This window comes from Zootoca vivipara, chromosome Z1, assembly GCF_965207765.1.
Source record: "Zootoca vivipara chromosome Z1, rZooViv2.hap1.1, whole genome shotgun sequence".
In the NCBI taxonomy this organism is placed as follows: Eukaryota; Metazoa; Chordata; class Lepidosauria; order Squamata; family Lacertidae; genus Zootoca; species Zootoca vivipara.
In genome coordinates this window covers 25116460-25142575 of record NC_142583.1, presented here as the reverse complement: position 1 = coordinate 25142575, position 26116 = coordinate 25116460, and the positions used below count along the sequence as shown (strand labels likewise).

Sequence of the window (26116 nt, the reverse complement as noted above, 5' to 3'; positions counted from 1 at the left end):
TAACTGATCTTTGAAAAAGTTCTGGATACTTTCACACACAAAAAAAGTTATCAAGAACTCTGACCAGATACTGCACTTAAGGTGGACATTTTTCATTTTGTAAGGGTGAGTAGCAGCATCTCTGGGATGTTATATAGTACCTAGTTTAACTGGGAACTGCTATTGTTGTTAGGTGTCGGGTTTTATCAGCTGAATCGTTACTTCTCTATTCCATAGAGGAATGGGACACTTGTTTCAACTGATTCTGAAACACTGTCTCACAATTTCATTGATTGTGAACTATCTCCCAGTTAAAAAGTAACAGTCTTCTTCCATAAATAATATGTCTTCTATTCAGGGTCTTTGGGAAAAACAAAATGCAAGTTCAGATAGATGTATTTATTTTGGATGTCTAGTTGTTTCTCCCCAGTGTCCTGAACATAATAATGCAATGAGTAGGAAAATTTAAGTCCCAAGGTACTAGCATGTTGAAATTCTAAGAAAGAGGACATATTTTGAACAGTGACTTGATCCCAGCTGATTGAAGGAGACTTGGGAACTGCTTTTGGATTTATTCGCTCCTGTGTGCTTAACACCATATTCAACACCTTCCACTGATTGTAAAACTACTTGTGCATTTCAGATCTGTTTCTAGGCATTATAATTCTGCAACCAGGTAATGGTGTACATTAAATACCTGCACTATTCCTAAACTTGGAATGCCCAGACTAGTGTCTGCAATTCCTGTGTCTCCTCTGCTTCCAATTGACAACCTGACTCTTAGCCCTATCTTAGCAAAATGATAATGTTTCCCATTTTTAAGAAATTGTCATTGCTATGAACTAATGATTTTAAAATAAGTTTGCTTGCTGTGGTTTGACAATCTCCCTCTTGGTTCTAAATTTCGTAAGCCTGGGCACATGCAAATAAGAACGGTGCCACTGAAGTGTATCAATTACTTGGATCTAATATTTTGCATGCTATGTTTTATGAATAAAAACCATTTTGGTTGTAAAAATGGAACAGAACATTTTTATATTGCCCCCCTTTTCAGTAATGCACACAGGCTGGGATCCAAAGAAACCTGTACATGTATAATAAATATTTTTGTGCATGTGGAAAGAAGTCAGTTTTCCCTTTCACACTGCATTCTCCATTTGCCTCTCAAAATGTCACTCCAGGGGTACCTTGACATAGGGTGGAGTGAGACTGGAAGTCTCCAGTGCATGCCTGGAACACCCCACACAGCTCTTGAGCTCCTAGGTTCTGTAATATTCTTTTATTTGTATCTGACAAATGGTACTGAAATAAAGCTATAAAAGTACTGGAGCTCTGATGAAAACCATCATAATAGGTATGAATGCTGAGATTCCTTCTGACTTGCTTGGCTTATATGCTTGAGTGAGACAAGTAGTATTCTTCCCTTTGAGCGTCCCTAAATTTAGCAGCATATAATGACAGGAAAGAGGGAAGTGGGAACAGTAAGAAATAAACGTAATTTCATAATTTAAGCCATTCTATGCTGTATCATGTTGCACTTACCTCTTAAAACTGCATCTCACAGAATAACTAGAAAGGGCATTCATTGATGAAAGTGGACATCTGAATGAATTCCTAAACAGGATGATCAGAAATTGTTGTACCTATGCTTCCTTATAAATAAACTGGTGTTCTTCCACACAAAGCTGACAAGTACAGTATGTGCCAAAGAGATATGGTTGAGGCTAGTGTTTATGTCAATGCCTATAAGGAATAAGCTGTGCCCACAAAAGCCAAGCAGGGATGAGAACAAACACAGTCCTGTTTAAAACCATACTTTGAGATATTCAGATGGAGCAAAATCAGCTGGACCCAACTAAATTAGTTAACAGAATTTCTCATTGTTAGTAGTACTAAGACGAATGTATTACTCTAGCTTCTTTTAGCTTTAGATTAGTATGATATCAAATGCATATTCATAATGCAATAGCCATTACCCAGTATCATCCAAATGTTTGCTATCATTTTAATTTATCAGTAAATATTACAAAAGATATCAATATTTCCATTGAAACATTCTGATTATATCTTTTACAAAATCGCTGAAATCTATTATCATTGTCATAACAATTCTTAAAGTTGATAGATAACCCTTTCCTACCTTTATGAAACCTAATCAAGCACATGAGCTTCACCATGTGTGTAGTATATATGTATCCCAATTACTTTTTGCTGCTCCTTAAAAAAGGGGACCGCTTCCTTCTACGTATTCTGTTAAAATCAAATTATTCATCCATTTCCTGACATTTAGGGCACAAAATATCTACTATATCAGCCTTGAGACCACAGATATTGTTGGGCTTCAACTCTCACCAAACCTCAGCCAGCTTAGCCAATGGTCAGGGATGATGCGAGTTTTGGTCCAGCAACATTGGGAGCTCAAGGCTAAATAAAGCAGCTCTATATAACCCAACACAAATGGAACTAGTGACTTGGGTGTTTTATCCCTGATAATCTCCGTTTGGATCCTTAGACAATGCAATCAATAGAAGTTCTCACTGATGCAGAAGGCCAGGAAACATCTGCCAATAGCAAACCAAAAGTAGGTATTTTTGTTTGGGCAAGATTATAAACCAACTAAGCTACAGAGTAAGGTAAAAGGTACCGTAAAGGACCCTGGACTGTTAAGTCCAGTCAAAGGCGACTATGGGGTGCGGCACTCATCTCGCTTAGACTAGACCCATTAAAATCCACACAAGCTCATTGATTTCCTTGGGTCTGTTCTGGGTGATGATTCAACATTACAGAAACGCAAAAGTATTTTGTACCAGTTCTCCCAAATAAATGGATATCTTGTAACATACTCTCTTAAAAAAAGCCATTGAATTGTGAATGCTAGCTTCTTACTTGGTTAAAATTTTGGCTTTTAAATAACTTCAGGTTCTTCTTCACTGCTTGAGGATTCCTCTCCAAACAAATCTTTTCCTGTTGAACTTGCAGCGGTGTTGGTGCTCAGCATTTTCAAAGTAATGAGAGTAGGGTTGTCACTCAAACCTAAAAGAACTGTGTTTCTATCAAATGCAACTGTCATGCAGGAAATTTTGCTGTCTGGTGTAAAGACTGATATAACTGTGCCACTTTCCAAATCCCAGATACTGACTTCACCTAATGGGAAAAATACGCATAACATCACACTATGTCCTGCTAAGGCACAGCATTGTGAATTCTCCCTCCTTTCCCATCAGTCGTAATATCAACCCATTCATGTTGGCTAAATCTATGGATGCAGAATAGAAATCAATATTTCTTTCTGGTTTCCCCCTTGTTCAAAGGGTTAGGGTGGCTGAAAAGTTAAAAATCATGCCAACATTGAAAGGATTTCCCCCTTTTAATTTATAAAGTACCCATTTCAGAGGCCAGGTATTTTACCTTTGCTTTGCCATTAAATGTTTAAACTAACCATTGTAAGCAAATAAAGCAAACTGGGGGAGAAAATTGCATTGAGTTGATTCCCAGCTTAATGCAACAAAAATATTCTAGCCCTACTGCCTCCAACAGCCTCCACAAAATAAATCTGTCACAAACCTGCAAGGAGAACAGCCTTTGTTCCATCTAATATGTGTAGTTTGCTGTACACAGTTAGATGAAGACCTTCGTAACCTTGAATTAGCTTGTGCCTATGCTTAAACGGATCCCAGATCTTTATCCTAGAATTCACAAAAAAGAGATATCAGTTCTGTAGTACTGAGAGTGACAGACAGGGAAATAACTATGGTGAGCAAATGTTGGTGTTTTTTTTTATAAAAAAGGTGTTGAGTTCACATTTTCTTCAGCTTGCCCTACTGCCTTATTGAATGTTTGTAAATTGGGACATCTGGAATACTGGACAACATATTTTAATACGTGGGACATAATGTTCAACAGATGCAGATTAGATATTCTTTCACTAATGACTACTGTACTTAAAAGGGCTGAATAAAGGTTTCCAATCCATGACATACAGCTGTGGATCACTTCTTCATGCCCTCTTTGCTTTCATTGCACCATTTTAAATTTTTGTACAAAAGTATTTGGAACCTAAGCATCCAAAAGTATTTGGAACCTAAAGTATTTGGATCCAAAAGTATTTGGAACCTAAGCATCTCTGCTCCAGGAAATTCACCATACAATGGAAGCTTGGTTCCAGAACGCCTCTGATATCATACGTTTTGGCTCCCGAATGCCAAAAACACGGAAGCAAATGCTTCTGTTTTCGAACATTTTTCGGAACCCGAACATGTGACGTGGTTTCTGCTGAGTGCAAGAAGCTCTTGCAACCAATGGGAAGCCGCGCCTCAGTTTTCGAACGTTTTGGAAGGCGAACGGGTTTTGGGAACAGATTTCATTCAAGAACCAAGGTACCACTGTATAGGTGTTACAACGTCATCTCACAGTTTAGTTACCCAAACTTACACAAAGTAATGCCAACTAATGAAACTTGGCAAACGTTTGCCCAGAAGTTTAGCTAGTTAACAGCTATGCAGCTGAATGCTGGACAGTCAAACCTTTCTTGAGCATGTAAATTAAATATCTCTAGTCTCTATTACAATTTCTGATGAGATGTAGATACAAAGGATATACTAAAATTTTAGAAAACAAATAGGATTGGAACCAGGGTTAGTCATGTTTGGAACAGTAGAACCATTGGACTTGGTATTTCTTCTCAAAATGAATAGTGGTCTGTAAATTATTTTAATAATATTTTCCCTGTGGTACACAACTTTGATGATAAGGGCTGTATGTGACAGGCCCTGTATGTTCATAGAGAAGCTCTACCTTGTGTTCAGACAACAAGTGGAACGCAGGAGAATTTCAATAGTCTGTGAAGCACAACGGGCCTATCTAGGAGGAAAACAACTTGAACTGGGAAGTTGTAATCCCTTGCACCTGCCCAAAGTAGTTTCTGATCTTTATGAAAAACATCCTGTGTTACTAAATCAAGCATACTGTCTCGGTAAAGGTAAAGGGACCCCTGACCATTAGGTCCAGTAATGACTGACTCTGGGGTTGCAGCGTTCATCTCGCGTTATTGGCCGAGGGAGCCGGCGTACAGCTTCCAGGTCATGTGCAGGGCTGGCTCTAGGGGTAGGCTGGGGGGCGCGGGGCCGGCAGGGGGGCGCCGCGTGGCAGAGCTGCGCAGCAGCCCACCAGCCGCGGCAAGAAATGGGGCGGGGGCGGCGGAGCGATCTCCGCACCACGGCGCCAGTGCGCCCAACATGCTTGAGACGGCCCTGGTCATGTGGCCAGCATGACAAAGCAGTTCTGGCGAACCAAAGCAGCACACAGAAATGCTGTTTACCTTCCCGCTGTAGCGGTACCTATTTATCTACTTGCACTTTGATGTGTTTTCGAACTGCTAGGTTGGCAGGAGCTGGGACTGAGCAATGGGAGCTCACCCCGTTGCAGGGATTCAAACTGCCGACCTTCTGATCGGCAAGCCCTAGGCTCTGTGGTTTGACCCACAGCGCCACCCACGTCTCACTACTAGTAATTATATGGAAAAATAGAATTGTAGAGATGGAATGGACCTCAAGGGTCATCTAGTCAATATACTATTGATGTCTGAAGAAGGGCTATGTGGTACTTGCAGTCTCTTCCACCAGAAGGGGGAGAGGTGAATCCAATGAAAAATAGGCCTGTGTGTGCTTACTGGTAAATTTTGCTTCATTTAAAAAGGCTTGTCTGTGTGTGCCATGAGGTTTTGCTTCCAAAAGCCTGTAATCAGAACCTGCTACAATTGTGTCCAGCTGTGACACTCTTGCTAAACTGCTCCAGAAAACAATTAATAAGAACTGAGTGATTTAAGGGGGGGAGGAACCTATTGTAGGGAAAAAACTACTAAACTTTGGCATTTTGCTTACCTGTTTTCCACCATCACTCCAAAAATTATCCTACTAGCATCATCAGCAATGGCTGTACAGCAGACATTTGGCTCATTTTTTAGTCTTTTCCTAACCTGCATTTTTAGGGGAGAGATAAACTATTTTAAATTTGTTGGTTATGTACTTGCTTAGCACTTCCTAATGTGTAGCACTGCCCTTTCTCCCTTTAGGTGGCAGGCTGGAGTAGTGTTCCAGTACTGTACATTGTTGGTGTTCTACTCTACAGCTTTGGAAGAATGAGGTGTGAAGATATACTGAAGAGTCAGCTGCATCAGTAAACAGAGAGTTGCAGGTCTAGCTTTGGGATAGGAGGGAGGGCAGACCAAGAGGACATCAAGCTCAGAAATTCTAGAACTGGGAATGTTTTCTATCATTAATTTTAAACTGCTGTAAGGAGAGCTTGAAAGAGATCGGTGCTCAGCAAAAAAATCGCTTTAGTTTGCACACCAAGGAAGCTGCGGCTGTTCATTGACCTCTTTTTTGGGGGGGGGGCATATTCCATAACTGCAAAGCTGGTTCTCTGCCACCTCAAAAGAATTTCAGAAAACATACCTTCCCCATGGGTAAATTCCATAGTGTTACATAGCTGACTTTCTCCTTCTCGCTGTAATTGGAGAGCACCAGATAATGGCCGTTATAGGTCAAGGCAGCATTATGTAAGAAAAGCATGGATTCTCTGCTCTCAAGGGTGTGGAGATGGGACATGCTTTCCAAGCTGAACACTGACAGGTGATGTGCATAGTAGGAACACACAACAACCTAAGAGAAGATAATGGGATGTGTGGATTAATTTTTAGATATTGGGCTATAAATACTTGAGGTGAAATAAAATGTTGGTGCATCTATCCTCTCTTGCAACTAGCAGTCGTATGAAAGGCCTTCGGTACAGTATAAGACAGCTGCACCTATGAGGAATGGAGGGATGAGCTATAACTGTTTACTGCAGGGACTGGCAGAACTACCCACTTCTGTACTATATGCTGCCAATAAGGTACAGGGTACCTCTTCTGCACAAACAGAAATCCCTCCAGGAAATGTAGCCAAGCCAAACACAACATGGACTGGTTCTTTTAGCTTCTGTCATCATAGTAAGCCTGACCATAGGCTTCCAATCTAAAATATCTACTCAAATGCTGTTCATGTTTAATAAATAAAGTTCATAAGTTATGATGGAATTAAATCTTAGAATTATGAAGTGTCAGGCATAGCTCTAGTGGCTTTAGCCCAAACGTAGCAGAGTTTTCCTGCACAGCGCAGAAGCTAGTTAAGGTGGAAATTACTAGTCGGCTAGACGCAGAATAACTATTTACAGGATTTATTAAAAGAAAATAAAAGCAGCAGAGTTTCTGCATACAAAGCAAAGCAAAATAAATCCTTTCTGTCTCTCTCTCTCCAACCATATACACAGCACTTCTACTCCTAACACCTAACAAAAACCAACTGTGCTAGCATTCCTTGATAACAGAGTTCAGTGCTGGTCGTTAACCAATCAGAGAGAGTAGTTTCTAGGTCAGGCAGACCTTGGCTTTCTGCCAAGAGTAAATTGACACTGCCTTGAGTTAATTGTGTGAAGCCAGAATCTGTAAGTTTCCCATGAGAACCAATTAACCAATTAACAGAAACTGAACATTAAACTATCTCTGGGTTAAAGGACACAGTGTCTTAATTCTAACACATATATTTTTTTAGAAACCATAAAATGGCACAAGTTCATTTTTCAAGAAAGTTTACAATCTGCTATGGGTTAGAAAAAAAACAGTATTGTAAGGCACTAAAATAAATGCAAGCTATTAGCACATTGGCATGAGATAAACATATGGCGCTTAGGACACATTGCCTCTCACCTTCTCATCTCCACTCAGGAGGAACTGGTCAATGGCATTGCTCTTTTCATTAGCAAGTTGCTGCAGCAGTTCTGTCTCCATTTTTGCTGCCTTTTCCTTCCTCCGTCTCTTTCCAGTCATTGTTTCATTTCGCCTTTCCCATGGAAGCTGTAACACTGCTATATAATGCAATGGTGTTGCAAATAACTTTTAAAAGTGCAATTTTTAAAATGCGTGAGTGGATTTCAACTGCTGTAAGCCACTTTGTGTGTTTTGGTGATACAAGAACAGGCCACGATGCAAAACACTCCTTCAAGGTCCCCCTAATGGCTTACCTTTGCTCTGCTGAATTTTTCATTTTGAGCCAAAGGTCCTTAATGACAGGCAGACAGGCAAGCAAGCAAGCAAAGAAACAAACAAATAAATATTAAAAGCAATTTGCTCTGCAGCCATATGTATGTGTGGTGCTGTATGAGGAGCAGCAAATGTAAACACCTCTTGGCTATGCTGAACTTGATAATTTGGAACCTGGCTTTTCTTTTGGTCCTGCCTCACTGCAACGGTTATCTAACACAACTGAGAACAAAACCTCTGATAAAAGGTTTTTGAGGCAACTGGGGTGTGGTGGTGGTTGAACAATATATGCACAGTAAGCTTTAATATCTTGTGTAAACTGCAAAGGGAATTAATTAGTATGAAAAGTTTGAAACCTGTTGTTCTGTTAGGCAAGACTCCTTTGCATCTTTTCATGTTTTCCCTGGACAGGGAATGGTTAGGCTTTTCAGCTTGCAAGGAAAATTTGTCCTTGTTTTCTGGCCTTAATCGATCCTTAATAAATCCAGTTTCCAAGTTCCAGGTAATAAAATGGTCTCTGAAAACAGGAACCAGAAAAGCAAACAGAACTTATGTTATAATAACTTTCTAGAACTTCAAGATGATCAGTTGATGTAAGATGGGCACAGAAATGAAGTAAAATCTCTGATTCAGTAACAGAGCAATTCAGGAGATAAAGGGGGGGGGTGAGAATCAAAGCAGACAAACCACCTTTTAGCTCACTCTCTGCCCATCCATCTCATTTCGGAAGCTTGTAAAGAGAGCTAGGCTTCAGAAATGAAGCAATTCAGACTGCACTTTATACATGAGCAGGACATTCTACCATACCTTCCTGGTCCCATATTGTCATAGATCTAATATTTGGGATATGAAGGGAGAATACAAGCTGCAAAATTGTGCCAGACAAAAAAATTCATTGGTGAGTTTATGCAAATCAGCCTGGCCCTAAGTGCAGAGCCATTGATAAACAATGGGGAGCTAGGTACTGGGCCATTAAGGGCCATTGGCAATGCAAAAAGCTATCTTTCCCCCTTTGTCTGAGCAGGAGCCATGACTGACAGCTGCTTTGGACCCAAGCTTGCTGAAGCTATGAGCTGGCTAATGAGTATACTCTTGTTCTACATCCTCTCCATTGAAGACTTTAGGTATAAATATGTGTAAAATGGACCCAGGTGGCGCTGTGGTTAAACCACTGAGCCTAGGGCTTGCTGATCAGAAGGTCGGCGGTTCGAATCCCTGTGACGGGGTGAGCTCCCGTTGCTTGGTCCCAGCTCCTGCCAACCTAGCAGTTCGAAAGCACGTCAAAATGCAAGTAGATAAATAGGAACCGCTACAGCGGGAAGGTAAACGGCATTTCCATGTGCTGCTCTGGTTTGCCAGAAGCAGCTTTGTCATGCTGGCCACATGACCTGGAAGCTATACGCCGGCTCCCTTGGCCAATAATGCAAGATGAGCGCGCAACCCCAGAGTCGGTCACGACTGCACCTAATGGTCAGGGGTCCCTTTACCTTTATGTGTAAAATAAACTATATTTCTTAAAGATATTAGCCTTCACTGTGCCTTGATTTTCCCAACAGAAAAATAACCCTGGAACCTCCTGGAATCTTTTGCTTTTTAATCTCAGTGTGTTGCTATAAGCATGGCTTGGTTGCCTCTCCCCAACTATTTTTTTGTCATTTTTGCATGTTAATGTCACAAATGTTATCGTTTGTTTTAGCGCTGTGTGATTTTTCAATATATTGGGCAAATTGGTTTTGACATCACACTGCGGTAATGAATTTTGACCCAGCAATATGCAGCAATATATTGCTCCTCGCATGAGGGAGAGCAGGGCAGCTGATTTCAAGGCACTGCTGATATCGCACAATGATCTCAGCTGATAACGCTGCTTATCTGAGCTGCCTTTCCTCACTTGGAGGGAGACCAGGGTAGCTGGTTTCAAGGCGCTGCCTTTCCTCACACTGATGGGGAACAGGGCAGCTGATCACCCTCACTTCAAGGGACCGTCCGTGGCACTACCTTCCCCTGGCACTGAGGCAAAGCAAGTTTTCTCAGTCAGCAGGAAAGCAGCAGCAGCCACAGTGGACTGCATCTTCGCTGGCTGCCACCCCCAATGACAGCAGCTTGATGTACTTCCCATTCCCATCCCATCCCACTCAAACCATGCAGTGGAGGTGAATCTGCTTCCTCTCCTCCACCCAACCATCCAGTCTTCACAGCTGCTCCTTCCACGCCTGATCTGCATGCACCCCAACCGCCTGATTTCCAATTTCAGACATTGTGATATATCGGAATATCCTCATGTTTAGCTGCTGGTATATCATGATTTTGAAAACTAGATATCGCTCCGCCCTAGTCTGTTTTTTTTCCATATACCTAACATCATTTGCTTATTAGGGGCTTGTTTTGTTTTAAAAAATTGCTTTTCAGAGGTAATTATATATTTTTTAAAAAAGTAGGGAGTCCGTGGCTTGGCTTTTGAAAAATAGGGGGTCCTCAGTAATTAGCTAATTGGGAGCCACTGGTCTAGTCAATTCATGTCATACCAATATTAATAGCTGATGGTGACTATTCCGTTCAATGTGGTAAAAAGAAAACAGCCATATTATCTTCAATAGCTGTAAAGATATTACCTGTTCTCTGAAAGTCCAAGTAGAAGGCCTCCTTCAAGGATCTTATACTCGTTATTTGGGCAGGGAATGATGTAAAGGCCAGTCTGCTTCCTTATGTACTTCTTTTTCAGAAGGTCATAAACTAAAAGAGTCTGGAATGGCATAAAAAAAAAATTTCCGTAAGGAAATATACGTGCATATCATTTTCTTAACAGTCTCAGCTTTTTCTTACAAGGTTCTTTCTGAACAGCCTCAGCTTTAAATGTCAATCACTAAAAAACAAACAACCAGTAATTACAGGACAGAGGTGCCTTCAATACCTGGAAAATGGGTCTCGGAGGATCTGCAAAAGAGGCCATTCCTTTGTCTGTAAGGACATAAAGTTTCATGTCTCTGAGCAGAACTATATCCGTATTCTCTAGCAATCCCCTCTCCACTCTCACAGCATTATGTTTACATTTTGATTTCATGATGTTCCACACCGTTATGACCCCTGGACTTGTGTTTCTGCACATGGCATACCTTGGGAAATATTGAAATGAATAGCCTTGTTATTGATATACAGCAAAAGTTTTGCAAATGTTTTATTTCTGCACTGCTAAAGAGTGTGGATAGGAATGATGGGAAAGAAATGAAAAGAAGGATGTCCCTAGAGAAAGGAATTTTCATATCCTCCATGGTACTTTTCTCTGCTCTTGGTCAGCAGTGCAAAAGAAACCAAGATATACAGATTCTCTTTGTTTTGCTTTTCTTGATGGAGAACTGGAATTAATTTCACACAGAATTTCCTGCTGTCGTCCCCATTGCAGCCACTTTTTAGCATACAACAGGCCTGCCTATTGTAATGCACATATTTTGGAAGCTGTTCAGGGATCAAGTACCTTAGATTGCCTGCTATCACTGAAACACAACAACTCTGTCTTTTGCACTTAAATCTCTGCATTTTCTCAACTACTTTTGAAAAACTGGATACTTTTGAAACCTACTTTTGAAAAGTGCATAGCCAGAATTTTTAAAAATGATGGTTGTCAACTACAATATTTAAAACAGTAACTAACACATTTTTAGGAGAGTCGTGGGTCTTTCTTACCTAGGATAGTTTTCCATTGTTAGAATATCATGAATACCATTTGTTTTCTTGGCTTTACTTGCAGTGACTGTCAATGACTGGTCATTGATTTTGGAAGCTAAATTCCAAGATTGAAGATAATTGTCTCCATCACAGAATGTTAAACAGTAACGAAGGTCAGAGCATACACCTACATATTTATCATAATTTAAAAGAACCATTAGTCATAAAATCTCAACATTGCATAATTAAACTCTAATCATGTTACTAGAAAAACATGGAATGTCTACAACACCTATGAAACTCGCAGCTTTTTCACTGAGCCACATGCTGTAAGTTCCCCACTCGTGGCATATATGCTTGCTTCAATATACAGATACACTCTGTATTTAGATTTCCTGATAACCTTATTTGGAGTTATGTGCTGGTGAATGTCCTCACTGAGAATTCCTATATATTTTATATTTCCCCCTTGTTTTCATTGTACGGAAGTGCATGTTCCTCTTGCGGCTTTTTCTATAGAGGTTTTGAACTTCCCATAAAAGTTACTCACCACCAGCTGGGACTGAAGGAAACTTCGCCAAGTGCTTGTGGTCTTCAGATTCCAGGTTCCATGACACTATTTCAGTGGTATTGGTGTTTGGAATGGGGCTGAACGCCAGCAGGTGAGAGCCCAAATGATTCACAGCAAAAATGTGAATATAATCATTGCAGCATCCCTTCAGACTGTGAGCATAGGCAAAAGTGTGGACGTTGTAGAGCTCTATATGCACAATCTCACGCTGCTTCATGAAGGGACACCTGTAATGAAAAAGCTAATATGGGTGGGTTGTGTGAATAGACGTTGGTATTGCAGTAATGAATGAAGTGTGAAGGAAAACTTACGCTCAAGAACAGTAGTGTTGTGAAAAGTATGTTAAAGCATAATGAGAAACAGAATCCATGAGGGTTTAAAAAGATGGCATTAAGCAAATTACTTCTCTCACGTCATGTAAAATAGAACAAATAGTTACCCACTCCAAAGGGCCAATAAACTATAGCTTCAATGTTATCAATTAGAAGTGAAAATTAGTAGCGATAGTATTAATAATAATAAAGTGAATTTTGCAAGCTTTGTCCTAATAAGTCTCCTGAAGTTATAAATATATACTGTATATTAAAGGCTTTGCAAGATTAAGTTAAGAAAAACTCTGTGATATTCACATTCATATTAGGTAAAGGTAAATATTTTAAAAGGAGAGGCATCATAGGTTCACAAAGGAAGTATGTGTAAAAATTAGATAGGGATGAGGTCACCCTAACTATATATATATTTTTGTGTGTCAATTGCCTCTTCTTTCTTCATCCTGAGGCTGAAATCCTATACTCATTTGGGAGCAAATTTCATTTAATTCAACAGGGCTTACTTCTGTGGAGACATATAAAGTTTTGATGTGTGGGTGTGAGTAATTTTATGCCATAATACCGGAATGGTCAACTGATAGTCAGTTGGAAGAGGGTAGAAAAAGTTGTTCTTTCATTTCCAAGTACTACCTGAAGATCACTAGGAAGTATTCCTTAGTTACAGCAACATCCTCAGCAGCTGCCACTGGTTCTTGGCTTTTCAGCTTAGCAACTACTTTCCCCTTTTTGCCACTAAAGACCATGGCTTCACTTCCGCTCCTGCAAAAGAGAGGAGAGAGATTTATGGAAGCCACAATGTTACAGAATCAAGACCACATCATCCTCAAAGTCACATTTTGTTTACAATAATGACCATGTGAATCTCTAAAAGAGGCAATCTTGATTTTACATCCAAATCCACCAAGAAGAAAAGCTACAAATAAAACCCTAGTTTATGAGGCATGCTGCTGTTCTCCTTTTTGAGAAATTATTAAAGCCAGTAAAAATTAGTTTTCTAAAGATGTGTTTATCTTTCTCAAGTCTGACTGGGCCTAAAACCAGTGGGTTGTATCCAATGGGCGTTCCATTCATTCACTATCTCCCCCTTGTGCAATGCAACTTCCCCTCCCCTGCACCATTTGTGCCCCCCCCCCAAAACCTGTTCTCAAGGTTCCTGCAACCCTCTGGATTTGGGAGGCACATGAAGTAAGGAGAGGGGGGGCAGTTCCACCACAAAAGGGATGACTTTGCAGTTTCCACAAAGGGAATGACTTTGTCGGCTACATTCCCTACAATAGAGATCTTCCTTGTAATAGCCACACAGCTATGGCAAAGCATAAGAGCATTAAAAGAGCTTGCTGGATCAGGCCAATGGGAAATTGTATAGCTTAATTGCAGAGGGAGATGCACCATCTTGTGAATGTACTTGCTCCAACTTCTGGGGACTTATGTTAATTTCTCTTTGGCCCCTGTTTCAGACCATTTCCAAAACTTCATCCCCCTGTTAAGTAATTAGGAATGTGGAGGGGGACATGTCGTTTGAGACTGAAACATTAAGGCAGCCTCCCCCAGATGTTTAGGCCACAAACTCAGTCAGCGTGCCCAATGGTCAGGAATGATAGGAGTTGTAGTCCAAAACTAGATGTGAGGGATACCAGGTGGAAAGATTGCATGAAGGCATTGTGGTACTGATGGGGAGAAATAGCGAGAATACATTGTGTTGGAGAACATAGGGCTGGATTCCACTAAGCTGGTCCACTAGCAGAAGCCAGTGCAAGGACTCTGGATAGCGCAATGGAGCTTTCACTCTGCTTTCTTCCCCTAAATTCCCCCCATGCCTTCGCCAAATCCACTCTGGACAGTTTGGAGAATCCGCTGAACAGTGTGTGAAGAAGGAGAGGGGAGGTTGTTCCACTTAGCAAACAGAAATGCCTTTGTTGCCTATCGTATTTGTGTGATGTTAAGTTCCACCCATATAGAATACATCCAAGTAGTGATTAAACAGTTTTATAGTTGATCTACAAGGCTTTTCTTTATGAAATATTTATCAAATGCATGGAGCCTTTCTATAGAGAGGAGTTTACTATTTATTTTAATACAATAAATTACATTCTACTAACCTAAAGGCACAGAGAACATAATCTTTCACTGAATTTTTGGATACCAAAATGGAATTAGTCTTCTGGATAGGCTCTTCCTCTGTAGAAAGGTATACCTCATGGAGCAACTGGCAGGAATGAGCAAGATCAAAAACCTGAAACATAATATAGTATGGAAACGAATTGGTTTGAGCTGGCTGCTGACCACTTTGTATCTATGTAAAGCCATGTTGCATACCTTTCCTGCTGAGCCCAAATTGCAAAATCGCCAAGAAAAGTAACTATAAAAAGTAGGCCACTCGGAATACAATTAAAGGCTTGAATCCTGTATCTCTTTCTTACACTGATCCCAGCATCAGTATCAAAATATCTGTTAATGTCTGCTGATCTACATAAGACCTGATTCAAAGGTTAGTTTCGTTTTATTATCGATTACATTTATAGTTTCCCCATAACCAAGTTTCATGGGGTGATTAACAGTTCCAAACAACTTAAAGACTTAAATTCAATACAATACCAATGAAATAACAGCACAAAAATCTAGCAAAACACAACCAACCACGTCAGTGCACAGAACATAATTCTACCCACTGTCATACATGTGATTTTTTTTAAAAAACAACACCTCACCTTAACCATGTGGCTGCCATTAAAAAACACCAGTAAGAGGTGTCCATTCATTGCAGATGTTAGTATTGGAGTACCAACAAACTCGCCAGTTGCATATACCACTTTTTCCAGGGAAAGATCCCAGATTTTAATAGTGCTTTTGTCAGACACAGCCACCAGTCTGTTCTCCAGACACACTACAATTGCACTGATATTATTCCCAACTCCATGCAGAGTGAAGACAGCTTTGCCGACCCTCAAATCCCACAATTTCAGAGTGCCATCACTGGAGGCTGTTGCAACAGTGAATTCTTCCTGGGTTTCTCCAATTGCTACAATTCTGTCCAAGTGACCTATAGATCCACGGGAGTAAAATTTTAGAATTCGCTCTGGGGAAAAGCAGCTTCAGTAAAATCAATTGGAATTGTTTACCTTCCTCTGAAACTCAGATAAATGGGTAGCTGTTCACCATCATTTATTAATTTATACCACTTACTTGTAAAAATGGTTTCTTAGCAGTTTAGAAAACTGATTATAAGAAGTTTCTAAAGGCAGAGGATGGATGGGCAGCTGTCATGGATGCTTTAGTTGAGATTCCTGCATTTTAGGGGGTTGGGCTAGATGACCCTTGGGGTCCCTTTCCAACTCTACAATTCTATGATGATTAAAATACACACTAAAACAATTCCATCAAACCATTAAAATAAACATCCAGTTAATACAATCAAGAAACCCATTAAAACAACATAATAATTAAAAAGAGGACATAAACTATATTTAGGAATAATTACCATAATAATTTAAATTAGGTAAGTACATATCACCATGATGGCGGGGGCTGGGGAAGACTGGGCCTAGGTCATGCTTGCTTGCTCAGCCTACAGTCCAGGTCCTAACTGTTGATGGGCAATTTCAAGGCCTCTGTTTTCCCTTCTTTTAGATCTTTATTTTTAAACCCAACTTGGACTGGACAGACCTTGAAATAGAGGACGCCTTCAAATAGAGGACTGCCCTTTGTAGAATAGGGCACATGACCACCCTACCCATTATCAAGCCCATAATCACTTAGCCCAGAATATGTCTCATGCCACCTGAGTACAATATCATGAAACGTAATATTACTTGGCATTGTATTGCAGTGGCATAGAATAAAATAACACCTGCAATTGACAGCAACTGGAGTGCCTATTTAAAAATAACAGCAATGTTTTCAGCCCCCAAAGTGTGTATTGGGAGAGTTTGTCCAGTTTTCAGAAACGCTCAAGTGTCTCAGTAGAGATTGTAGGCGGGATTCAACACATTTGTTATGTCAGCGCAATGTCTTTCGGCTGCAGACACTGGAACTTCCCCTCCCTCTCCGCACAAATGTAGATATAGCTTGTAATGCTTCTGGCCCAATCACAAAGCTTGCCATGTTAGCAAAAATATTTTTAAGAAGACTAAGTGCCAATGACCAGGGGCAGTCTGCTCATCAGGAATAGTGAGGCAGCAGGCAGTAGATGCTGCAAGGCAGGGAACAGCAGGAATGTTTTGGTGTGTGTGTGTGTGTGTGCCCTGTGTCCTCTATGCCTACATGCTGTCCTCGGGGTGGGGGTGGGGGCAATGTTGTCCCACCGCTAGCACTGACATGAGATTCAGCTGCTAGTCACTTTCTAAATGGGGATGGGCACCATCTTGTATTTTGCCTAAGGCAGCAAAATGTCAGCAAACAGGCAGAGCGGCCAAAACACAAGTTATAAGAAACAATATGATTATTTTCTCTCCCTATCCAAACCATAAAGAAAGGTCTGGTTGCTTTTCTAGTGGTGCGGAAGGGACTGAATGGTAAGAATTATAGATGCAATGCTAAAATGAAATACATAGGGAATAGACATCAAGCCAAAGTTGCTAGAAACTTCGTAACTTCCGGTCTTTAGCCAAATCTTCCAAAGGGCTTAGAGGGTGTAGAACTTCAGCACAGGTTCGCCATTAAACGGTTTCTAAAAGGTTAATATTATTCTCCCTTACCTCTCAGAAGGTCGCAGAGAAGTCTACCAGGTTCTATAAGGCAGGTTGTTGAAGGTAGAAGAACAGGTATAGAAGATTTCTGACACTGGGACAAAAGAGCTGGCAGATAGGGATATTTTTTGGGATCACCTGAATCAACCCAAAATAATAGATGTTAGTCATTCATTGAGCTGGCTTTAAAACTGTAATAAATATGAAATGGGGGAGTTTTTACCCTGTTGACCTCAATTCTGCATTATTTGAAATGTTTTTAAAATGCATGTTTCCATCCCTACGGGTGGAGAACCTCAGGCCAAGGGACTGAATAGGGGGCAGGTCTCTTTCTCTCTGCCCCTCAGAAGTCTCCTCAGGCCACAATCCTCACTGTGTGTGTTTCACACCTCTAATGTTTTTTGCCTGACTGGAATGTCTCCTTGAACTCTGAAAATGAGTCAGCCTTCCCTGGATGGAGTATACAGGTGTGTGTGTGTGTGTGTGTGTGTGTGTGTGTGTGTGTGTGTGTGTGAACTAGACTACAAAGGTAAAATTTATATTTGTTGTTCTGCCCACTTTTGTCTCTGGCTCCATCACTGGCCCCATTCCTCAGAAGGGAATGCGGTTCTTAGGCCGAAAAAGGTCCCCAGCCCTCAATTACATTCTTATATTTGCCTCCAGTATTTCTTTCTGCCTCCTGTCAAGAGAACTTACGCTCCAGGAAACATGTAAGTATAGTTTGGCTCTGCCAGGGCCATCACGTCCCGTTTCGCCGCTTGAGGCAAAACAGGAAGTGCCACCCTGCCCTGTCATTGGTGGAGAAGTGGCACATGGCATCAGCGATGATTTTGGGTGAGATCTCATGTGCCCCGAAAGGTGGCAGAGAGGGTGGGATGTTTGCAGGGGCACCACTTTAGGGGTTTCAACTGCCTGAGGCAGAGGCCTCACTCTGCCAAATGGCTGGGCTGGCCCTGGGTTCTGTCTTGGATGCTTAAGTCCCAATAGTGACAAATAATGGTTGGCGCGCCAAACAAATATCAAAAATACAGAAAACGCAAAATACTTGCTTAACAATCTAAATATCATAATTTTCAGTACCTGGGGCCACTGGTTTATCCGCCGCAACAATACGATGAAGGCGGCCTATAAGCTGTGAAGCCATCTGACATGGGTCTTGTAGTAAAACTTTCTTGGATAACTTGAGCGCTTCACTTAATAAAGTTAAGTCATGTATAGTCCTGTGGAGGAGGCAAGGGGGGCAGGAATCACATCACATTTGAGTTTCCTTGCTCTCATATCAATAAAATACTAGAGGGGTTTTTACAGAGAAGTGGTTTTCACAGAGAAACATTGTGGGACTTAACTATTTATTGTTAAGAAATGAAAGGTCAGCTGAGGGCCAGGATGGAAACTAAACTCATAATAACTTGATTAGCATGTAACTAGAATCTTTATTTGAATGTAGGTTTGATTGTTAAACAAAATGGATTGCTGAACAGTGCTATAAACAATGGAAGTGGTTTGGAAGATAAAGCAATATGTGCCCACCTTTCAGCTAGCCTGCTGCCCTTAGGTGGGGTGAAGATCAATTTACCTGTGTTAAAGAAAGGCCTCATCTGCACAACACATTGAAAGCGGGATCATATCACTTTAAACCACCCTGAAATTATAGTTTTGTGAGGGGAAGAAGGGTCTCTCAACAACTCTCAGCACTCTTAACAAACTGTAGTTCTCGTAATTCTTTGTAGTTCCCAGAATTCTTTGGGATAAGCTGTGACTGGTGGAATCTACACACATATTAAAAAACGCTGTGCAAATCCCTTTTAAGAAAAGTTTTGAAAAATACGTTGAATTTGGCATAGCTCACTGTTACCATCTAGTGTCACATTTGTATATTGCACTTTACAACACATTTAAAGTGTTTTATTTGCAGCTGTATAGCTGGGTCCAATGTTTAAAATGGTATCAAACTGCTCTAAATGTATAGTGCAGATGAGGCCTAAGAGTCAATGGCCACCACATAGGAAAAATGGAGGGCACCATTTTGACTTTCAGCTCAGGCAGCCAACTCTCTTGGGCAGGCCCTACTATCATACCAGATTAGTTGATGACAGGCTGCAAGTATGAGGGTTTGTGATTAAGTAAAATAAGCCCAGACATTCACAGTTGTGTTCTGCTGCTGTAAGCCTACCTGTCTGCATTGATAGCTGCTCTTAGATCCGCTTCAATACTGATAACTGATGAAGCCCAGGCTTTGTATAAGAGAAACTCATAATTAAAGAGACATTCTTTGATTAAGGCAGTAATATTCTTAGATTTGATGAGGTGATACGGAGTCCCAAGGAGCTTACGAATGTTAAAGGTGTAGCTGATATTGGATTCTTTTTCTAAAGTCCAGACCAAAGGTTGAAATGTAGACATTTCAATGAGTTTATGTGGAATTCTACTCAGGTAGTAATCTGCAAAGGTGGCATGCAGCGATGCCTGGGAATCCTGTGTTCTGAGATATCTGTCCATGCAGACATGTCTCAGAGATGTATGAGCCCAATTAAAAACATAAGTGCAATCAGTTATTTGCTCTTTCAGGTGGTCTCCAAAATCATCCAAAAGTTTCAACCACAGCACTAGCGGGAATGCGGAAATTGAGACTTTTTGGAATTTAGCTACTTCCTTAAGAACCACATCATCCGTTGACATAAGGTGGAGCAGCTCTTCCTGAGTAAGGCCATTTCTTGAAAGCGTGGTATAAGCTGCCATCTTTTTTACAACTTGTTCTCCGTGGGATTTTTCCATTCTGCTCAGTGTCCATGAATACAGATCAGGTATATTTTGAGGAAGACACACCTCTGCCTCTGGGCTGAAAGATGTCCATAAACAGGACTCCTTATAGGCACAGTATACATAAAGTGGTACTGGGCAGGCTGTGCAGGCTTCCATTAGGTGATCATGCTGTTGCTGGGAAAGTCTTCGGCAATCCTTTTCTAACCAGGAGATTATCATCTCACTGATTTCTCCAAATGTCAAAGGAGGTATTTGTAAAATATTCTCTTTCACTGTTATTTTCTGAGGAAAAGAAGCATTATCTCAGTTATCACATCAGAGGCAGATTTAGGTCACTTGCAGCTTTGAAACTGTGATGTAGTAGTGCATGCGCAAAACGGTAGGCAAAAGATGGGGGAGGACCAAATTTTGGCCTTGCACAGGGTGCTGCTGAAATTTGAAAGACCAAAGTCTGCCCCTGATCACATTGTCTCCAGGCCTGATCAATGCCAATTGAGTTGGTTTCACTTTGCCAGCCTAATACAAGACAGCCTATTTACTGTAAAACATAAGAACCTAAAAAGGATTTAATATCACTGGATTTCTGCACTTCTTCATCCAATAACCAGATTTGTGGGGCAGATAACTATACCTATAAATCTCTGCCAGGATTCCACAGGTTGGCTCTTCAAGTTTTGAATCAAGACTCAGGGTTAATACTAAACACCTGTGTGACAGTTTGACTATAAAATATAGGTGGCATGTTCCCTTTACTTTTTAGACTAGACAGATCAGAGAGGGACTGGAGCAAAATCTGACACTCTCCTGTGTCTTACCTTTCTTGACTCACATCTGATATTGGGAAAGGGCTGGGGTATAAAACGCAGACGTAACTGACCTTGGAATTATGGCATAGATGTAGAATGAAATGGCTGCCTTAAATGCAGGAATTTTTGATCCTGGTCTTTTTTGGACTTTCCAAGGATAGGGGGGAAAACCCCACATTTAAAGGGAAAAGGGTACAGGACAACACTGGGATAGGGGAAGTGTCATGTACGGTAGATGCCCCTCTGTTAATGTAGAGACAGGCTAGTGTGAATCCACATTTTGCTCCAGTGTGGAAAAACCCATAGAGGAAAAAGGGTATACACACCAAGAAAGTTAAACAGAACAGTTTGTATATGGCTAAAGAAAGAAAGCTTTTACAAGGTAAAGTCTCTTCTGGGTCTGCTGTTGCTTTGGGGTGGGTGTTGTTGTAAATCTAGCGCTCTCTTACCTATACCTTCCTATTTGCCCTGGACTCCTTTGGGAGGATAGGTAGAATATAAATTCAGTAAATAAATTACTCAAGCTTTAAATAAACAGATACCACAAGAGCACCATGGGCTTGATCCAATGGGTCACTGTGGGTACGGCAACACTCACATTTAGAAAGATCTGCATAGCACATAACAGAGTCAGGATCCACTCTGAGGCCTGTGCCCATGAGCACTCAACATGCTAGCCTATTATTACATGGAATGGGAGGTCTGGGTACAAGTTTCATATCACCATCCAACTTACCTCTTCCACTTCCTCAAGGAAAGCAAGATTAGGGCACGACTCTCACTTTCCCCTAAGGATATGTTCTATGCCCTGTGTGGGAATCCATGAACATTTGTGCTCATGGGGGACTGGATCAAAGCCCTTAAGGTTGCAATCCTTCACACACCTATGTGGGACTTAGACCCATTGATTTCAACAGGACTTTCTTTCAAGGATAGGATTGTGCTGAAAGTGTCCAGTACTGACCCTACCAAACTGCCCTGGAATTTCCCACTGTTTGAGAAAGCGTGGAATGAAAAAAACAACTGAATAAGATATCACTTTACCTCCAGTTTTTTTAAGCATGAAAAACTTGATTCGGTGCACGTGGAAACAATAAAATACACATTCTTTGGTAATTCAGGAGGTATCCAAGGAAAATCTGTGACATATTCCTCTGATAATTCATCTATGCCATCCAGACATATTAGAAGTGGTTTGTCTTGTGTGGCAGACTCCAGTAAAGAAAGAAACTCTTCCACCAATCCTTCAAAATCCTTTTTGAGAAAGATAGCAAACATTTTAGCCAGTCCCAAGTACCTATGAATACTGTGTTGGGTCACAGGAACAGAGATGCCTGAAAATTCCGTTCAACATTTTTCAGCTAATCAACTTAATTTGCATTCATTGTTATCCTTTAGCAGACATATCCCATAAAGTTGTTACCTTTTCCAGATAAACCTTTTCTTTAATAAATGTTGCAGGAGTTCTTTGTAGAGGAATAGATGCTTCAAAATTACATGTTCCAGAGAGCCCTGTGATATGTTTCCACAAAAGTTCATATTCATTTCTGCTGCTATATCCAATTCAAATTTTTGTAACACTGTTTTCAGCTAAAAGCTATGTTTTAAAAATGTGTATTTTAGGGTATATTTGTGAAAATACATGTGTGAAAACAATTTGAATTTTCATGCATTTAATAAAATTCACAGGTTGATGTGGAAATGTGACGAAACAGACACGAATGAACACGTAAGAAACTGTTATGGCGTGGAAATAAACCAATCTATTCATTCCTAGGTAAGAATGATTATTATTTTTAAACACTATGATTGAGTAAAGAGCAGAAACAAAATGTCAACTCAGCAAAAATAATGGATACCAAGGGATTCCTAATGGCTTGCAGACTATTAAGAAGGTGTTGGCAATAGAAATTGTGGGAAATCTGTTTTAACTTTGGAGATGTTCTCTGACATGAGTTGACTGTAGACATGCAATACATTACATTGTCTGATGATGCAATGATGGAGATGTGCCTCTTGAGCCCCTTTGCTTCCCCATGTTGAACTGATTATGAGCACTGTCAGCTGTAATAGCACTGATCATTTGCTGAAAAGTGTTTATTGGTTTCTGACCTTTCATTATCTGAGCAGCACTGTCAGCATTAGAATAGAATCATAGAATCATAGAGTTGGAAGAGACCACAAGGGGCATCCAGTCCAACCCCCTGCCAAGCAAGAAACACCATCAAAGCATTCCTGACAGATGGCTGTCAAGCCTCCGCTTAAAGAACTCCAAAGAAGGAGACTCCACCACACTCCTTGGCAACAAATTCCACTGTCGAACAGCTCTTGCTGTCAGGAAGTTCTTCCTAATGTTTAGGTGGAATCTTCTTTCTTGTAGTTTGAATTCATTGCTCCGTGTCCGCGGAGGCTTGAGCTATTTTGTCATCTTCCACTCCTAAGTTTTATTTCTTGTTGAATCATGTGGAGGAGAAAGTGTGTGCATGTAGGTGCTGCCGCCATAAAAATGCAGCAGTATAATTTTTTGTTTGAGCCTTCAAAAGAAGTAAAATCTAATTTGTTACCTTGGATAAATTAACCGAGACCTTGTAGATAGAAGCTATCTGGTAGCAAAGACTGAAGAGAGTGAGTCGGATATTTCTGCTTTCACCAGTAACACCAATAAATCGAATTACAACTCTGAGGTTCCTGAATGAAAATGGAAAAAAGCAAATAAAATAAAAAAGCTTTTTACCTTGCTCATGAAAATGTTTTCTTTTTAATACATGTGTTTAGCTGTTAAATCAATGTATGCATGCCATTACTATATCATCTAGTTGAATGTTGGGCTTAGAGTAAAATATGCAAATATAAAGGTATTAATTTAGTTTATATATTGTTATCAATATGGAATAGTTTTACATTTCACAGAATTCACAGCACTCTGTGATACCGGCTAAGACAAATCAAAGGGAGCAAATTTGGTAGCTAGTAAGCAGCAGTTGGGAGCTGGGTATGGGTGACACTGGGTTTATCTCTATTGTCTTTATTCAAGAACTTTTATCTATGTTCCAAGTATCTGTGAGACTGCGGGAGGCCCTTACCCAGATATCCAGCTAGGAGCCAAAGAAGCGGCTTTTGCTATGACGGCAGTTTTCCCACATCCAGCCTCTCCACAAATTACAACTAGCCTTCTGTTCGAGGATGCAACACGATTCTTCAGTTTGCACAAAAACATTTCTCTTCCTATTAGACATTTAACCCTGTTTTGAGAGGGGAAAACAAATCAGACACTATTTGTTTTAAAGGTATGGTGTGTGCACAGCATCAGTCTTAGCCAGTACACAGTGGTCCAGAAAGTACTTTGGTGACATGTTGGTAGCAGAGAAGAAGTGATTTACAAGAGTACAACTTATATTTCTCAAACATGTCTATGTTCTGGTAAGAGTCAGGGCTGTGGGTGTGAGTAGGAATTGGTATCATTTAATTTTCCTTCATATACGCTCTTGTTGAATGACTAGAATGCTGCCCAAATGAACGGGTAGGTCAGATTTTCACTTCAATACAGGCTGCTAATAAGATTGTTCTTAAATCACAACTATCATATCAACTCTTCAACTGTTCTCCATCATGAAGCCTGGCTAAAGTAAAGTAAGCAACCAAACACCACCAAACTCACAAGGCCTGACAGTGCCGGATATGTTCCAGAATCTCGTCATCATTATGAGTTTCAAATGCTTCCTTTCTTCGCATTTCTTGAATATCCTTCAAATGGATTGTTCTGGTCAAATGAAAACATGGAGGGGGGAAGTTTTAATCCACATTTCAACATTGTGTATAGGTTACAGTGACTTTTGGACAGTGTTGTTTATTTTCTTCCATTCATATCCCAGTTAGATGCCACCACACATGTAGTTGTTGACAACCACGTGAGGATGTTCAAAAACCTAGTTCCTTTTATGAATGTCCAAATATGAAGATATACACGGGAGAATGCTGGTGATTATTTAATCGCAATTTCCAGCATCCAGAAGTGACAAGCAAGGAAAAAGACTATCCTTGTAAAGACATGCACAAAATGTGTTTGTGGTGTCAACATTCTTATATGATTGTTGGCAACCACATGGCAAGGGTTACAACTCCCATCAGCTGCAACTAGTTTGGACTGATGGCATTTATAATCCCCAGCCTCTGGAGGATGCCTTATTAGTGATCCCACAGCATGGGATGTATAAGTGTTCATATTTGAATCATTTTATTAATGCTATTAATCACAATATTTTAAAAAAAATCGTATGGCTTTTTAGCACCATCACAAGTGACTAAAACAGCTTTATTTTCTCAGCAGTGCCAAGAATTACCTCCTCCTGATTTAGACACACACACACTTCACATAGTATTAAGTGCCACTGAGTACCCATCTTCAAGCCCTTATGCCCACTTGCTAGAAATGACATTTTGGAAAGATTTCACTAGAAGTCTAAAATGCAACTTTGGCTCACGGGATCCTGCTCCCTAACCATTTCCACTGGCCCTCCTAGCATTGTGCCTGCATGGGTGGCAATTCTTAGGGAAGGTCTGTCTGCACTGTTTTTTTGACAAGGAAGCCAAACCATACTATATTTCTTTAATTTGCTCCACAAAATATGTGAAAGTACAAGAGGGTTGGGGTTTTTGTTTTTGTTTTGCTTTCTTAAATCATGCACATCCCGCCTCTGCTACAGACCAATCAGACAACTTTGGAAAGTTATAAGCACTGTATATATAAAGTTATAAGCTATAATGTCTAATAGATATACAGGCCTATCGTCATGAATCTGTCAAATCCTCTTTGAAGCCACCTAAGTTACTGTTCGAAAGGGTGGCGCTGGAGTCTAAACCACAGAGCCTAGGACTTGCCAATCAGAAGGTCGGTGATTTGAATCCCCGCGACGGGGTGAGCTGCTGTTGTTTGGTCCCTGCTCCTGCCCACCTAGCAGTCCGAAAGCATGTCAAAGTGCAAGTAGATAAATAAGCACCGCTCTGGCGGGAAGATAAATGGTTTTTCCGTGCACCGCTCTGGTTTGCCAGAAGCGGCTTAGTCATGCTGGCCACATGACCCAGAAGCTGTACACCGGCTCCCTTGGCCAGTAAAGCGAGATGAGCGCCGCAACCCCAGAGTCGTCCGAGACTCGACCTAACGGTCAGGGGTCCCTTTACCTTTACCTTTTAAGTTACTGTCCATCTCTTCCTCTTGTGGTAATTACTTCCGTAATTAATGTAAG

The 26116-nt window shown here is 40.7% G+C and overlaps 1 protein-coding gene across 6 annotated transcripts in view; it reads right to left on the bottom strand.

The window, feature by feature from the left end:
• Window positions 1–1243: 1243 nt before the first annotated feature.
• LOC118084041 (NACHT and WD repeat domain-containing protein 2-like) overlaps window positions 1244–26116 on the bottom strand; it is a 38650-nt gene continuing 13777 nt past the window's right edge. For 2 of the 6 annotated variants that reach the window (XM_088661061.1, XM_088661063.1), the window contains 20 exons: window positions 24532–24633; window positions 23957–24115; window positions 23438–23561; window positions 21918–22127; window positions 19478–20349; window positions 18385–18524; window positions 17314–17442; window positions 15328–15659; window positions 14719–14852; window positions 13250–13378; window positions 12270–12517; window positions 11738–11906; window positions 10968–11169; window positions 10669–10799; window positions 8413–8573; window positions 7724–7881; window positions 6432–6638; window positions 5859–5953; window positions 3544–3665; window positions 1971–3123 (listed from right to left, as the gene is read on the bottom strand). In XM_088661061.1, coding sequence (XP_088517187.1) covers window positions 2885–3123; window positions 3544–3665; window positions 5859–5953; window positions 6432–6638; window positions 7724–7881; window positions 8413–8573; window positions 10669–10799; window positions 10968–11169; window positions 11738–11906; window positions 12270–12517; window positions 13250–13378; window positions 14719–14852; window positions 15328–15659; window positions 17314–17442; window positions 18385–18524; window positions 19478–20349; window positions 21918–22127; window positions 23438–23561; window positions 23957–24115; window positions 24532–24633 — 4063 coding nt within the window. In that variant the 3' untranslated portion in view covers window positions 1971–2884. Of the gene's footprint in view, window positions 1415–1970; window positions 3124–3543; window positions 3666–5858; window positions 5954–6431; window positions 6639–7723; window positions 7882–8412; window positions 8574–10668; window positions 10800–10967; window positions 11170–11737; window positions 11907–12269; window positions 12518–13249; window positions 13379–14718; window positions 14853–15327; window positions 15660–17313; window positions 17443–18384; window positions 18525–19477; window positions 20350–21917; window positions 22128–23437; window positions 23562–23956; window positions 24116–24531; window positions 24634–26116 lie in introns of those variants that run through there. The other 4 variants (XM_088661062.1, XR_015947884.1, XM_088661064.1 and 1 more) reach the window with 4 other exon arrangements.